This window comes from Eptatretus burgeri, chromosome 9 (genome assembly GCF_056783735.1).
Source record: "Eptatretus burgeri isolate ZD-2024b chromosome 9, Ebu_testis_v1, whole genome shotgun sequence".
Lineage (NCBI taxonomy): Eukaryota > Metazoa > Chordata > Myxini > Myxiniformes > Myxinidae > Eptatretus > Eptatretus burgeri.
Genome location: NC_140969.1, coordinates 82,903,557 through 82,920,803, shown reverse-complemented (window position 1 = coordinate 82,920,803; position 17,247 = coordinate 82,903,557). Strand labels below are relative to the sequence as shown.

The 17,247-nt window shown below is 43.9% G+C and overlaps 1 protein-coding gene across 13 annotated transcripts in view; it reads left to right on the top strand.

Annotated features, from left to right (window-relative positions):
• Positions 1–17,247, top strand: part of LOC147020464 (ryanodine receptor 2-like) — a 372,265-nt gene that overhangs the window by 143,810 nt on the left and 211,208 nt on the right. For all 13 annotated transcript variants that reach the window (XM_085895797.1, XM_085895798.1, XM_085895792.1 and 10 more), the window contains 5 exons: positions 3,627–3,716; positions 6,677–6,802; positions 9,362–9,430; positions 14,824–14,899; positions 15,382–15,505. In XM_085895797.1, the coding sequence (XP_085751923.1) occupies positions 3,627–3,716; positions 6,677–6,802; positions 9,362–9,430; positions 14,824–14,899; positions 15,382–15,505 (485 nt within the window). The remainder of the gene's footprint in view (positions 1–3,626; positions 3,717–6,676; positions 6,803–9,361; positions 9,431–14,823; positions 14,900–15,381; positions 15,506–17,247) is intronic.

Sequence of the window (17,247 nt, the reverse complement as noted above, 5' to 3'; positions counted from 1 at the left end):
CAAATCCCCGGAAGGAAATCCAACTAAAGGCAATCTCAGATCATTCCGAAAAGCTGCAACAAGTGTGTATCTACTCTCAAGAGAGCCCGAAAACAACATCTGTCCATCTTTAAGATTGAACTAAACCTGGTGGTGCCATGTTAAGTCTGTCTCTGGAGTATGCTCCCTTTCCATGCCTTCCATCCTTTCCCTCTCTTCAAATACTCCGCTCGTGAGAAGTCCGACTGCCTCAATTCTGTGATTGCTTTCAAATTCTGTGTGCCCAACCCCTCGCTCTCGGTACCTATCCTACCCCGTCATACCCAACTGCTCCTGGACTCTGTGTCTTTTGCACCTGAGAAGGTGGAGAAGGTTCTTTCAACCCTCAACTCTGATTCTGCAACTGGACTGGATGGCATCAGCTCACATGTCTTTAAATCCACTCTGCTGCTTTTGCACATCCTCTTTCTGCTCCTTCAATCCTATCCTTTGCCCTCAGTCATCTTCCCTCTGCTTGGAAATCAGCCAACATCACTGCATTACATAAAAATGTGCAAAAACCGATCCCCTCAACTACAAACCTATCAGCTTACTTCCAATCATCATCAAGGTCATGGAATCTATCCTTGTAGTTGATGTAAAATCCTTCCTTTTCTCCTACAACCTCATCTCAGATCACCAATTCAGTTTCAGACCAGGTCACTCCACCTTGGACATGCTGCTTCTGCTTGTCCAACAATGGATGGGGGTCCTCAATGTCAGACATGAGATTAGGGCCTTCTCTCTGGACATCTCCCATACTTTTGATAGTCTGGCATCCTGCCTTACTCTCAAAATGTATGGCATTCCAAGGCCAACTCCACACATGGCTTACTGACCTCCTCTACTCTCATAGCCGTGTGCCTCTCAATGGTTCTTATGTTGGTTCAATGGTTCTTCCATCTCCTCTCCTTGTTTAGGCTGTAGTGCCCCAAGACATTGTTCTCGGCCCAGTCCTATCCCTAATCTTCATCAGTGATCAATTTCACTCTCTGAAAAATCGCCTTTATATATTTGCTGATGACTCCAACCTCTGCCTTGACATCCCTCATCCTTCAGATCGGTAGGCAGCAGCCTCTTCCCTCCCTGCAGACCTTGACATAATCATAAGATTCAAACATTTGTAATGTCTTTAAATCCTGACAAATCTCACACTATCACTCCCCCTCTCTGAAAGGACGATTTGGCAACCCCCCCCCTCCCATCTACGTTCAGTCATTCAAAGTCCTGGGTCTCACAAACAGACAGCCATGATCTTTCATGGGCAAACCACATTTCTAAGTTGGCCTTCAAAACCAGCCAGCGACTGGGCATCCTCCGTCATACGAAGCCCTTCCTTGACACACTTGAACTCCTATCTACCTACAAGGTATTAACCCACAGCAAGAAGGAGTATTGCTCTCCACTCTGGGCTGGCTTCCCTGCCTCACATCTTGCTCAGCTTGATGCCATGGAAAACAAGGCCTTCCAGCTCATTGGAATCTCCAATGTTGAAGCTGAGTCTATGGGCCGATAAACTTCTCATCGCAGACAGGTCAAGGGTCTCTCTGTCTTCTACCGCCTCCTTTCTGATATCGCGCCCTCTGCTCTTTGCCCCCTCAGGTTTTTGCTGGACACATCTGATCAACCAGCAACCTCATTCTGGTGAAACTTCAAAATCCATGATCACTGCTCACCTCCACTCATTTGTTCCTCTTTTTTTCTCTCCTATGGAACCAACTTCCACAAGCTCTTCAATCTCATTCTTCCCTCCAAGTCTTCAAGACAGCTGTTCACTCCCATCTCAGATCATCCCCCATTCAAAACCATGATCTCTTCTAACCCGTTAACCTCTTCATCCCCAAGTCCACCTCCTTCCAAATTTCCAGTTTTTCCTTCCTGAGAGTTTGGTTCTGTATCCATCTTGTCCATGCCCTGCATCCTCCCTGACCTCTTTTTCCATCCCACTTTCCTTATTTGTCTAAGTCTCTCTCTAGTTTATCATTCAACCCTGCTGTTGATGTTTCCCCCCAATTTCTACTGTTCCTTTTGTTCTGTTGTGTCTTGATCTGTTCAGTGCTCTCGCTCTCCCATGAGCCTTCCACGAACCTTGTTTACAAAATAAACCACAATGTTACATGACATTTTTTTCATTTTGGACAAATTTGTAAGGCCTGGCCAGGGAAGCGGTCATTTGGAAATGTAAGGCAATGTAATTAGTAAGGAAATGTTGTACAATGCAGTATTCGTGCTTCCTTTTTATAATTCCATGGCAAGTGAGCATTGTTTTTTTTTTGCGTCATTGACTCTGCAATGCCCATAACTATTGTCTCATCACCTAACTTAACAATTAATGAGCTTTGTTACTTTGCTGCATATGCATGCTCAGTGAAGGCCTCATTTGTAGGAATATTAACTTGAATTGCAGACATTCTCAAGCAGATGCAATATTTTTCCCCCTCTCCCTCATTCTCCCAATTCACTTTGACCCCTGTAAAAATCAAATGAAAGACACCTGACCAATGCTTACCGACTTTAGTCTGAAGGGGTTGCGGTAATCAGGTTTTTCTCTGCCATGTCTTGTCTGGATTGGTTTAAATATAAAGCTTGCAGGATCAAAACCTTTAATGTTGTGACCAAATTTGATCTTTGACCCTTGTGAAATGGAAAGGAAGACACTTCACCAATTTCTCCCTGCTTTTTTTTCAGTTGGGGCTGCAGGAAGGTATGCTTGTGCCAGGTTTTGGCTGCATTGGATAAAATACATACAGTAAATGCATATGGCATGCCAAAAACCTGAATTTGGCAACTAATTTTGACCTTTAATCCCTGGAAAATCGAAAAGGAAATGTCAGACAATGCCTACCTGCTTTAGTCTGTAAGAGCTGTTGTAAGGCATCATTTTGCCAATCCTTGTGTAGATCAGTTGAAATACAGAGAGATGGCAAGTCAGAATCCTACTATCAATTTGTAATTGCTGACTGTCTTTTTTTTCTTGTTTTTTTTATGACTTCAAGTCGATATTTTCTTCATAGTCGAGGTTTTCTTCATAGTCGAGGTTCATGGAAGAGCTAGTACACTGAACGGATCAGGACGTACCAAACAAAACCAGAATGCAAAACACGCATGCATGGCGTGGACAAGATGGATACAGAAGGAAACTCCAAGGAAACTCCAAGTAGGGAAAACTGTAAAATTGGAAGGAGGAGGGATTGCAGACTTGGGTATTTTGTTCGTATTCATCGTTACGTCACACATTGAAAGAACACCTTCACGTGAAACCATGTAAAGCAATTGTCATTTGTGAATTGTCAAGATGCAGATAATGGAAAAAAAAGAAAATTATAAATTGATGGTATAAACAAATATTGTGCAAGTAGCTAAAACCGTGTCCTGGGACTTATGACTCATCCTGGAGATGAATTCGTTTTTTTTGTTTCAATGAGAAGATAAACACACTCGTAGATTAGTATAAAGTTTAGATTTTCCTTCCTGTTAAGACTTGAATGGGGTTTTCTTATTGAATCAAATTAAATTTGCTGCTTGAACTGAGAATAATTTTTTTCAACCAGTTGATTGTCAAAAGAAAGATAGCCCTCTTGCTTAACCTCTTATTCCTTTTATGGCAGTTGACAGCCGACTGGACCTGCTCTGAAATCCTCGATGAGGAAGCAAAAACTCACCCAATGCTCAAGCCTTTCAAACTCTTTTCTGAGAAGGTAACCTTTCTAATATATACATATATATATATATATATATATATATATATATATATATATATATATATATATATGTATATATATATATATATATATATATATATATATATATATATATATATATATATATATATATATATATATATATATATATATGTTGTGTGTGTGTGTGTGTGTGTATTGTTGCTGAAATGTAATTTGGGGGTTAAATAATCTTCAGTATAATGGCAGGTATTTAAGTGTCTGTTTAGTTAAGCGTATCTTACTATATGTGAATAGATATGTGTTGCATATGTAATCGATAGTCGTCCACCTCCCGAGTGTTTCTCTTCAGATCCATATTCCTATATTGTTCCATGTAGTCTTCCGTTTCTTTCGTCTCCCCATATGGTAAGAGCGGCTGTAACTGCCCAAAACTGCATCCCGGCATAGCACCTGTACGTGGCAAAACGCCGGATCACAATGCGTTCATGCCCATCGAATATGCCACCAATCTGGGGGTGAGCATAAAACACGTCACAATACAATCCCACCCCCTTTATAATGCCACCAATCAGGGGGATGCATCAATCAGATCAGAAAGTCATGATGCTCCCAAATTAAGCAGCCAATTGGGGACAACGCACAGGGATCACAACCGACCGAAGGCAGAGCTACACTTTAGGCCGTAAAAGAGTAGGCTCATTTGTGGCTTGTGGCTCTTGGGTGTTTCATCACCGATGGCTGTCTTGTCATCGTCACTTCCCTGGAGACCGATTGCTATGCTGGACTCACCCACCGATCAGCGACTCACCCAATTTGAACTTGGGCTTCCGGGTCGGACCGTGTGACTGTATTTTATATATATATATATATATATATATATATATATATATATATATATATATATATATATATATATATATATATATATGTATATATTGTTGTGGTTGACGAAATTCACAAACCACCATTCAGGTCCCTTAGGTGAGATATCTCTGTAAGTATATGTGTAGTTAGGCCCAAACCCGTTGTTTCGAGGGAATAAATGTCATTCAGTCGGGCTGCGACTCTTCAGGATAGCCGTTTTTCTTTTACTATCTTTATTTTGGACCAGCCGCCATTACTACCACCACCAACCACAACGCCGCTTCACAACAACAACCACCAACCACAACGCCGCTTCACAACAACAACCACCAACCACAACTCCGCTTCACAACAACAACCACCAACCACAACGCCGCTTCACAACAACAGCCACGAACTTTACCGTCACAACTTGCCCTCGCAACCATCGCATCACCGCCATTCCCACGCCACTTGTGGGCACCGATACTGGACTCGTGTAGGGCGCGCACCGAGCAGCATGTTCAGAAACATCACAGACTTTCCGAAGAAAAACGGATCAAAAACAACTCACGCCCACTTCTGTTCCGTCCTATCGGCGAGCTGGGGCGAATTGGCCCCGCCTCCAGGGCGTTGGAGTGAGGACGCTATATGCAAATTCATGGATCAAAAAGCATTCACGCCCACTTTTCCTCGGTCCAATGGGGAGCCAGTTAGAGAGGTGAAGGGTCGGAGGCAGAGGGTCAAAGGTGAAGGAGCGAAGCCACGGGGCTTATATAAACGGCCGCGCTCGCCAAACAGTTGGCAGTTGTGGGTTCGGAGGGGAGAAGTCAAGAGTGAAGAGTTGGGACGAGCCAAGAGAGGAGATGGAGAGGGCGATTAGACGGAGCTGTGGAGAGGTGGCGGCGGCGAAGGCGGACAAGGGGGTGCTCGCGTCGGTGCCGGGAGCTGCAGAGGGAGAGGCCAGCAACGCGACCAAGGTCAAGGAGGAGACGCTCGTCGCGGGACCCGAGACAGGGTGATATCCTCCTCCCCCCCGAGCATCAACAACCCCCTCCTGTTTCCCCCCGCGCTGAGATAGTGCGACAAGGGGGCCCCTTTCCCACCCCCTACCAGACACTGTCCGCGAGGCCCGCGGAGTTGAGGCGCCACCGCCGCTTTGCGTCTCATCATCAGACGGGTAGGCCCGACACGGTCTCGGCCCCAGGCCCGCCTACCCCCCTCATCCTGGAGGGTGGTTCTTTTTCTTTTGCTTTGAGTATCTGTGTTGTCGGCGCCGTCTGTGAAGTAAAATTGTATAAGTGTTGCCGTGTGCTCGGTAGTCGGATAGCTCTGCATTGTGTTTCTCTTTTATATTTGCTTTTTGTGTAATATTGTGTTTCTCCTTTTACATGTGCTTTTGGTGTAATTGTATATGTGTGTTTTCCGTGTGCCATCGTGAAATAAATGTGCTTATGGTTGAACTGTTTTCCCGCTTCGCTTCGTCTTTTCTTTCATTGAATCTCCATCTTGCTTCACGTAAAGGGTTGGTCGTGGGCTAAAACGCCCGATAGTTAATCGAACCGTCGAGGCCGACGAATAACACCGCTCGGTTATCCCGATAGTACGGAGCGGGTCGCTTAAAGTGGCCCGTGTCCGAAGTCGACCTGCGGCGAGGTGCGATCGCCCGGTCTACCCTCCGTGTGGGTACTTAGGTAGGTCGAATTTGGCGAGCAACCCTATCGCACGCGGGGGCCGATTGGCACGATTGTGGTGAGACCGAAAGGTCCACCCGTGACTAGTTCCCGGCGTTAGTCCGAGAGGGTCACGACTGGATGGTCCGTCCGGTGGGCGACGTGCCGCGATTCGAGTTACGTGGCCGTCCGCACGCCGGCGGGCGCGAATCCGCAACAATATATATATATATATATATATATATATATATATATATATATATATATATATATATATATATATATATATATATATATATATATATACTGTATATATATTCTCAAAAGGTTTGTGATCATTATTATAAAATTAATAATTGACATTTCGTGTAATCTGATTCCTCAATTTGTTCAAAAGCAGACTGGTCACCCTTTCTCTTTATTCCTAACTCCATTAATGTCACATGTTTCTTTGTGCAGGAAAAGGAAACGTACCGCTGGCCAATCAAGGAATCCGTCAAAACGATGCTGGCATTGGGTTGGATGATTGAGCGCTCACGTGATGCCGATGCTATGGCAACCCAAATGAAGGCCCAAGCCTCTCAGGTGAGAGTGAAATCTGTATTGGTTATTGGTGAAGAAGCATTGCTACAATATGACTCTGTGGATTTCCCTTGAGACCAGCAAACATTTCAAACTTGAAGATAACCTGATAACCACACTGTTTTGCCCTGGTAACTATGGATAGGCTCATAACCACACTATTTTGCCATAGTTACTCGGGATAGGGCTGATAAGCACACTGATTTCCCCTAATTACTAGGGATAGGCTGATAACCATGCTATTTTCTTCCAAATTACTATGGATAGCCTGATAACTACACTGTCCTAGTTATTAGGGATAGCCTGATGACCATATTGATTTACCTGAGTGTAAGGCAGAGGTTCTCTAATTAACTAATCCAATGTACTATCATTTAGCACTGTTTTTACCATTAAAGTAAGTTTATTCAATCAATCCACTCGTTTTCATCTCCATCCCCTCCACTTTGTATCCCTTGCAAACATGGAGAGTTCTTCTAAAACAATAAAAACTCAACCAAAAGCCTGAACCATATCTCAATCTGTTATGTCTCCGAACAAAGTTTGAGATGTAAAACGAAAGTGTTAATATTTGTATAGAAATTGTTTTATTCAAACAAAGTATGGGATGCACGGTGCATTATCCACTTTACACCACACTTCGATTCTCAATATCATATCACTGAGTCATTCATTTTGGTTACAAAGTTACAAAATTATTTTTCTGACCATTACCTCTGAGCTTGAATATTGTCCTTCACAATATGTACATAACTCAGTTTGGTTTATCATGAGGAGAAATCAGTTAATGTAGTGAAGCAATTTTGAATTGTGGATAGTGAGTGCATGCTATCCTGATTGGGAGTTTGTTTAAAAGAAGACTGGCCTTTGTGTTCGCATTGTGTGGATTAGTCAATGACAAAGCATTGTTTCCCAAAAATAAAAACGATTCTGAAAATGACTTCATGCTTTCAATCACCAACGATGGAATTGTTTAAAAGCTCTTTGATTTTCAACTCAATTAGACTCATTTATTTGGAAGGTAATAAGGTCTACTTTTTGCAAAAGCTTGAATTGGTTTTCTCCTCAAATCCTGTTCGTAATTTGAAAATTAAGTTATCACGACTAACTAGTTGAGCTCACCGGCAGGCAAGGTTCAGGTCCAACATTTGGACCACCGAGCGGTCCTCATCCGGGACCGTGCAGGCCTCGTGAGCCTCACCCTGAATGCGAGTTGGCAGGCCTTCATTTTTTAAAATATCAATAATATAGTTCCAAATAGAACGAGTTAGTTTGTGATCTGTTAGTAATGCTAAGTTTGGTTCAAATTCACCTTAGTCCACAGTACACTTGTCGGTCCTGATGATACATTGCTCAGTACAAATGAAGATTCAGGAGTGGTATTTACCAGAGTCCTCACATGTATTTTCAATGTTACTAGACGACCCGTGAACCCGTTGGGTTCCTGTTGTGACAGCAGTTGATAAAAAAAACATCATTTGAAGAAAAAAACAAGATAGCTCCAGTGAACTATACCGCTAATGGTTGTTTGCATTGATCAAATTCTCCCAAAGAGTACTTGACTGAATCGGGAATTGATTTTTTATCCCCCGCCGCTTGGCGGAAGGGGGATATTGTTGTCACCTAGGGCGTCTGGCTGTCCGTCCGTCCGTCCATCCATCCGTCCGGGTGTCAACATTTATAGCTGTGAGTGCGATAACTCATAAACTGTTCACCATATCTATTTGAAATTTGGGTCACACATGTACCACCTGAAAAGGAAGAACCCTATTGATTTTGGGCGTGGCCGGATCCAAGATGGCCGACTGGGGTGGCCATTTTGAAAAAAAAAGTTTTTTGTAAGAATTGGAAAACCGCTTATCTGATTTCAATTATTTTTGGTTTCTACGTTCCTCACCCCTGGGAACTTTTTCGAGATGATGACCAAATGGTGTCTTGTTTCCAATTCACCTCCCTCATTATCTGGAATATGTATGACCTTTTTCATTCAATGGCGGGGGATTCCCCATCTCTGATGGTATATTTTTAATATTTTTTTTTTGCCCTATTTTAATGAAACTTGAGACTGCACACCGCAGGAGAATAGTAAGTAAGGTGGCCCTAAAATTTTTGCGCTATCGTGTACCCTTTTGCCTGTATTTCGGGAACATACATACATATACATACATATACATACATACATACATACATACATACATACAAGAGGAGAGGTTTAGTAATATATAGAAGATAATGGAGCCTTCTCTATCAGTCTCTCTGACAATCTAAACAGTATTCATTCATAAATGCCTTTTAGTGTTTCCTTCATCCATTACACATTACCTAGCTCATTTGTTTCTCAATAAATGATTACGTATAGTTTTGTTTTTCCCAATTGTGTCTTGCCTTCACGTAATACTTATTGTCTCTTTAAGACAAAGGCCCAGACATTCCATTGGTTGGTCTGCTGAATCATCGAGCTATCTTTCTTTGTCATGATCTCAACCCAAACATCCTCTTTTGCCTCGTCTTAATAGATGAATAATTTTTATACAGATTGTATTTCATTTGGTATGCTTACAGACACCAACAGATGGTTACACACCCCGACCGGCAGACCTGAACACTGTCACACTGTCCCGCGACCTCCAGGTGAAATGCATGAATTGATAACATAGCTCTGAACAAGTGCATTGTATTTTTTTCTTTGGAATGCATCTTGTTGTGTCATTTGTTTTATAAAGCAAATTAACTCTCAACTGAAAGGTGTATTGTTGAGACAAATATTCAGCCTCATGGTTTGGTCAAATTGTTTTTGATGTAGCTGTTCCCCACTGCGGAATGTTTCCATTTTAAGATCACTTGTTGTTGGGTATTGTTTCCAGACCTTGATTACAGTGTTGTTCATAAGAGAAACCATGACAACACCTTTCAAAGCCTAAACTATCATCCTCATTTGGCCTTTACTTTCTGAAAATCGTCCTTGACTCGTTTACGTCAATGTGTTTTAGTCCATTTGAGGGAGAGTATCATTTTCTGTTCAACTGTACTTTTGTTCCAAGCTTTTCTCACCACGTGCCGAACAGGTTCAATTGGAGTTTGTATTTCCTTGTTTTTTTTTTTTGATTCATTCCATTATATATTTTTATTCCAGATATGTTGATGTATTTTTCCATTTTTCATCTCATAATATAGGTAATGGGTACTGATAGGTCAGGTGAGGTATGGGAGCATGTGCCGGAGCAGCGCGTCGCTGCGTCCACTTTCCGCCAGTACTCCAGGGGCTTCCGCCTGGCCATTCCCCAGGTAGATGCCTGGTCCATCCTCATCTCATTGAGATGCCAATTAACCTGCTGCAACCACGAGGCACATAGTGGGCCCGTTGACCTCCTCCACTCACGAGGCGCCCTCGCTGAGAGAATCTGGTGAGCAGGATCAGCATCAGGAAAATGAGCCACATGTTCATACAGCCACAGCTGGTGCTCACAGACTATACAGGTAACACATCTTATCTGTGTCTCTCAGCAAATGCTCGTTGGACGCAAAATCTTACCGGCGATATCCAAGGATTCTCCAAAGAGACCTGGTACCGAAGGAGTTAAGTCTTTGTCTCAGATCCTTGGTTAGAGTCCAAGTCTCACATCTGTAGAGCAAGACTGGAAGCACCAGGACTTAAAGACTCAGACCTTCATCCTCCTGCATCGGTATCGACAGCGCCGCATCTCATGATCCAGTGCATCTATGACTCCCCAGGCCCGATCCAGACATCATCTGTGAAATCAAGGTCAAAGATCTTGACATTCCCAAACGATGCACCGCAGCTTGATCTGTCCGACCTCCTTCCCAAAAAGCAGTCCATACAAGTGCTGCTGTTGGTGGTCGTATGGCAGCCTAGCTGTCGGGGTAGCTATCATTTCTTGAAGCGCAACTGTGTCGCTGATGCAGTGCCCCTCTAGCAGTACACACACTGGAACTGGTACTCATTTTGCCGACCTCAGAAGGATGACAGGCTGAGTCAACCCCCTGGTGAATTAATTCAGCAGCCGACGGGACTTGAACTCAGGACCCTAGGATCCCAAGCCGCCACCCTAATCACTGAGCCAACATCAGGCTTGTACAAGTGCTGAAAAGTGGAGGGGGCCAGTACACTTCCCTGACGAACTCTAGTCACAATTGGAAATAAGTCAGTGTTGGAACCACCACACCTCACAGCACTCTCAGAACCAGAGTATAGTTCAGAAATCAGATTGATCAGTCTTGGTGGCACACCACAAAGACCAAGAACCCTCCAGAGGGCATCCCGATTCACTGAATCGAACGCTTTGTGGAGATCAACATTGGCTGCAAGCATCCCCTGCTGAAACTGTTGCCTGCATTTGGTGAAGACCTGAAGAGCAAGGATAAGGTCAGTCTTTGACCTCTTTGGTACTGTATATCCAGACTGCTCTTGGCGCTGGTGCTCAAGCAGATGGTGACAAACACTATCAATAATTATCCAAGCAAAGACCTTGCCCAGCACTGACAGCAGCATCACCCCTTGACAGTTGTTGCAGTCCTTGCGATCACCCTTCCCTTTCCAGAGAGGACCAACAAGGCCTCCCAGTCAGTTGAGATGATGTCTGTATTCCAGTCAGAGCACAGAACTGCATGCAATGACATGAGTACAGCATTTCCACCAGCCTTGAGAAGTTCAGCATGGATGCCACAGATCCCAGGAGCTTTACCCCATTTCAACTGGTTCACCGCAGCCTGTGTTCACAGTTGATGGAGGGTCAGCAGTAGATCACACACGTGACATCCAACTCAGCAGCTGGTGGGTCAGCCTGATACAGCTGCTCAAAGTAACTGGCTCAGCAGGCCTTCAATTAAGTCGCTTCTGTCAAGAGCTCACCGCCCTCCGTTCTCACAGCAGTGCACCGACGGACAGGCTTGGAGGAATGCAATGCACTTATTCCTCTGTGAGCAAGACAAGAATCACTTTGCCACAGGTGATTCTTTACCCCTTCACAGTTTCCTCGCACAAAAGGCTCCTTATCCACCCTTGGTGCACATTCAGTTTTACACCTCAGCTCCCTGAACAGCTCAGTTCTGCCATTAAACTTGGCCCTGCAACTCTGATCATTGGTATCCAGTGTTCTCTGGGTGATAAAGTTCCTTTTCGCCTGACAGTGAGTTCCAAGGCAACCATGAGCAACATCAAAAATGGTGGTCTTGAAAGTACTCCACAACTCTTCATGATGCCCCGAAACACCCAGACCCCCCCCCCCAGATCCCCACTCAGCTTCTTCACAAACTCCTCAGCTACCCTCTCATCCTTGACCTTTTTAACATCCAGCCTAGGCTAGGATGGTACCATTCTCCTTATTTTTGAGCTGCAACTTCAGAGTTGTTGCAACAAGCCTGTGGTCAGTATTGAGGAACTGAGCACTCTGATAGATCCTGCAGTTCTGGAGCATCCTCCAGCGACCATCAATGAGTACCTGGTCATTCTCGTTTGCCATACCACTAGCATTGGAATACGAAGTTCAGTGAAGTGGCTGTGAGCATTGAATTGACAAACCAGCCACCCTCAGTCCACGACTTCTTGCAAAGTCAAGGGACGTAGTGCTATTCTGGTTCACAATGTCAGACCCATGGGGACCAACACGTGTCTCATAACCATCCCTATCAGTGCCAGTCGATGCATTGAAATTCACAAAGACGAGAAGAGTATCTCGTTGGGGGCATTGATCAACCACGAACTGTAGCATGGCATAGAACCCCTTCTTCACCATGTAGCGTGGCGAGATCACTCGCCTCAGTCGGAGCAAATACAGAAACCAGGGAAATGACACCCAGATAGTGACAAATACTCAGTCTTGTTGACCAGTGTTACCTCAATTATCATGGGAGTAAGCTTATTGGATACAGCTACAGCAACCCCTAGCACGTGGTAACCATTAGACTGGCCAGACCAGTAGTAGGTACAACCACGCACTGCACCATGATATATCACCACTACCCGGGCTCTGAACCTCAGAAGTGTTGTTATCCTGATGTTCAAATGCTTGGGCTCAGATGACAGCAGAGATAGGTAATCATCCTCTCTTTCAGTGAGGACATTCAAGGCACCCCCCCCCCCCAAAGGGACCGCCTCAAGTTAACCCGAGGAGAGCACCGTCTGGTGGACGACACCTCAGCACCACCCCGACAAACACCACTGCAATCCGACCCAGCTAGTTTTCCCCATGGTTTTCCTCCTATCATCAAAGATTGGGGCAAGGAAGGCTTTACCACATTCCCATCGTAAACAGGAAGTACTCCAATGGAGTGGGTTTTCTTAGTTTTATCTGTATTTTTGTGTATATTGTGGAATGAAGCATTTTACGGTGGGCAGAGTGCAAATCCTGACACCATTCGCCGAGAGAGAGAGGTACCCAACTGCACGAGGATGTCCACAGATATAGTTGGGCACCAGATATGGATGGCCATTGGTTCACAAGGAGCTCCTCCACCCTTTGACAGGTTTTGTTTTTAATCCTGCTGGTTGTCCATATCCATACACCCTCCTCACTCGGAAACCTGGTTGTGGAGACGGTTTAGTCACCGACAACCCAACCATGAAATAGGATAGGACAGGTTAACATGGTACCTGTAGAAAGTCACAGATTTGATCTGGCCTGACCAGACTGACAAACACTGATACTTCGGCGATCAATGATGGTTACTTTGATTTGCTTCTAATCATTGAGGTTTTATTGCAATGATTGCAACCTATAGAGGCAGGCAATGATTATCCCCATGCTTTTTGAAAAAAAACGGAGGATATTTCAATCTGGTCTGTTCATCTGTCCGTCTGACCGTCTGTCACACTATCTCCTAAACAGTTGTGCAGAAATTCACCAAACCTGGTAGTTATGATCACCACATGGCAAGAAGTTTTGGCCCTGCCCTATGGGTAAGGATCGAAAGGTGAAATCCCCCAAAATGCAATCATGGGCACTGTTTTAAACATTTTGTAAATGAAAAGTTGAATATGCAATGAACAATGGGGATGCATTAAATACGTAATGATTTTTTGGATTTGACCCCCAGTTCATGCCCCCTTTGGGTCAAAGGCTTCAAAACGGGGGAAATGTTTTTTTTTAACTCAGTATTTCATATTGGGTCATTCCTGGAGGAGCTTTATGCCATCTTTCAATTTTGCTTGAAGGTCGAAGCGTGGGGATTTGCGATGGTGCATCATCATCTTCGCTCTAGTTTTATGTTGCAACATTCCGTGGATCTCTAAAGACCCGCCAGACACAAAGGGCCTGAGAGGTCCCTCTTAATTTGTCTATGGGCTGACGATTAGGTCCTACAGTTGGGTCATACTTCCCGTGGTGACTCTCGGGACATGAATCAGGCGGCCAGGGAACGTCCGAAGGCACAACCAGTACCTTGACCAGAATGAACCACTGGAGCAGGGAGAAGCCGGAGACAAAGAGCTTTCGTGCCATGTGTCCTCTTTTATTAACTCCCCTCTGGGTGGCCTCTCAGTCTGCTGGCCGCTCTGCGTGGACAGTCACCCCCACCTTTTCGGAGCTGCGTGGTCCCATGTGTTTAGTCCTCATGCAAACAATGTGCACCAATGTGGCTGTCGACGTTGCTGGTATCATGTGCAGGTACCTGCCCTGACTGCTTGTTTCATGTGGCACCATGCGCTGTTGTCCTCTCTCGGCAACGTGGACCCTTGGTGCTGTTAATGCAAATGATATATACAGACAGACCACATTGGGGAAAACCACATAAAACACAGACGTGGGGAAATCGGGAGCATAGACACGAACAATGTGGGAAGAGAGGATGAGCTTTTCTAAAAACCTGATTCGACACAGCTTCACCACTACTTTAAACACACGCGCTTATGATAAAATGTACTTTAAAATAACCATTATAATTTATTCCCATTTCACCCTTCAGAAATATCCATAAAAAATATTTTGTACAGTCATTTACCATAACATGATTGATGACTCGGATATTTGTCCACAAACCCGAATCCCCAAACCACGCTACAAACATAGTCTATGGCTGAACAGCTGGCAGAGAATTACCACAACACCTGGGCAAAGAACAAGAAGATTGAGCTTGATGGGAAAGGTATGATATGCAATAAAATTAAGACTTTTGTGGATTGTCTGAGCATTGTGTACTTTTGTCGAGCTGCTGACACTCAAGATATGAACCCCACTGACTATCTGCATTAAATTACAAACTTCTCTCTGAGGAATGGAAACAAGCTCAGCTTGAGATAACCTTCAGTGATCTCATAAAATACTACATGTATGTGATTATATACTGGACTTAATAATACTCGGATTTGTCGCATTTAACCAACATTTTCCACCAAACAGATATGACAATCACGTGTTATTTTGGGATGTAATGTTTTTCACTTTAACAAGTACGTAGAACACAACATTCTCCTTCATTCGTGATTTCCATATCTTTGGCTCTTATTATGAAGGATGATTGTTTTAAACACTGTTTTGTATCTGCTAAATATTTTTCTCTGCTTGTAAAGTGACTTGATCTGCCTTTGATGGGATAAACGTTGATGTTAAGCTATGTTTGCCTGACAGGTGGAGGGACTCATCCTCTCCTTGTTCCGTACGACACACTCACGGCAAAGGAAAAGGCCAAAGATAGAGAAAAGGCTCAGGAACTGCTCAAGTTCTTCCAGATGAATGGATATGCCATTACACGGTCAGTACAACGCAGAGCTAAGAGGTGGACAATATAAGTGTCCGGTGGACTCGGTATGGGGGCACGTATGTATGACTGCTTCTGGCCATTGTCCCATTCCTCAGGATTCTGAGCACATATTAACTTCAGACTCACAAATATAAGTTGTTTTTTTTATCTGTTGTGTCAAAACCTCAGCGCAGAATATGTACTTTCAGAACAATGTCACAAACCCCCGAATTTCTTTAATGTATTGATGTACAACCCGATGTAGGCCAAACTTGCATTTATTAAAAAGATAGCAGATAACATGCAGACGTTGGGCCACCATTGGCAAAGGATCAGCAAAGTTCGGAACCGGATTTCTTTGGAAATAAGCAAAATTCGGAAGTAGACAAGCAGATTTATAGCGTCAGTCCAACATTGGCAATATGATGTCAACGTGACGTCGATTTGCCAATGTTGTGCACGGTGATGTACAGTGCAAGGCAACTGATGACTGCCTTTCCTTATTCCCTTCTTCCCCCACTGCTTTATCATACATTTATGCTCAGATAACAATATTCATGAAAGTCCCTCCCTGTTATATAGTGTAGTAGATTGTAGAAAAATCGTGCAAATTATGATACAAGCATCAAATTTGGCATTTCTGATCAAATCTGCCCGATTGACCATTTGAAAATCCAAATTTTGAAAAATTTGAAAAAAATAAAACTTCAAAAAAATTTGAAGTCACAGCTGGCTGAAATTCTTGAAGCACAAGTGAACATCCCAGACAGAGAACCAAGGGGAGATGCGGTCATCATTGATGGCTCAGCACTTATCAATGCCCTACCTCCACGCACTTCAAAGATATTTGATGACTATGCGAAAGAAGACATCATCCCAAAGGTGGAATCCTATGGTGTCAGGTACGAGAGGGTGGACGTAGTGTTTGATGTGTACAAGAAGTCAAGTCTGAAGTCCGAGGCAAGGTCAAAAAGGGGGCAAGGAATCAGAAGAAGTGACAGGAACCAGTAAGACCCCAAGTAACTGGAGAAGCTTTCTTTGAGATGACAGCAACAAGACTGAGCTGTTTCACTTCCTTGCGGAAAATATGTGTGAAGCACAGACGACAAGCACAGTCATTGTCACAAAAGGAGAAGATGCCATGAGCAACACAAGGAAGTCACTGAATGCTGTGTCTCCATGTTGTCATGAAGAAGCTGACACTCGAATATTTGTACACGCCAGGGATGCAACGACGGATGGTAGCAAGTCCATTATCATTAAGGCTAATGACACGAACGTACTGGTCATAGCAATATCTGTACTGCCATCCTTACAGGAACTAGGTCTTGAGAACATGGGGATTGCCTTTGGCCAAGGAGCCAAGGCGCGATGGATTCCAGTCCATGAGGTAGTTTCTGCAATAGGGCCTGAGAAAGCGAGAGGGATCCCATACTTCCATGCGTTCACTGGATGTGACGTCGTGTCTGCCTTCCACGGTAAAGGGAAGAAAACTGCATGGCAGACTTGGAACGTCTTTGATGATGTTTCTGAAACATTCACCAATCTCAGCCAGCATCCAACATTGATTCGTGATCTTGATTTTTTTGAAAAAAAAGTTTTTTTTCAAATTTTTCAAAATTTGGATTTTCAAATGGCCAATCAGGCAGATTTGATGAGAATCCCCTGGAGAACAAATGTGCCAAATTTGATGCTTGTATCATCATTTGCACGATTCCTCTCAAAAATTGCTGTTATCTGCCCCACTAATACAA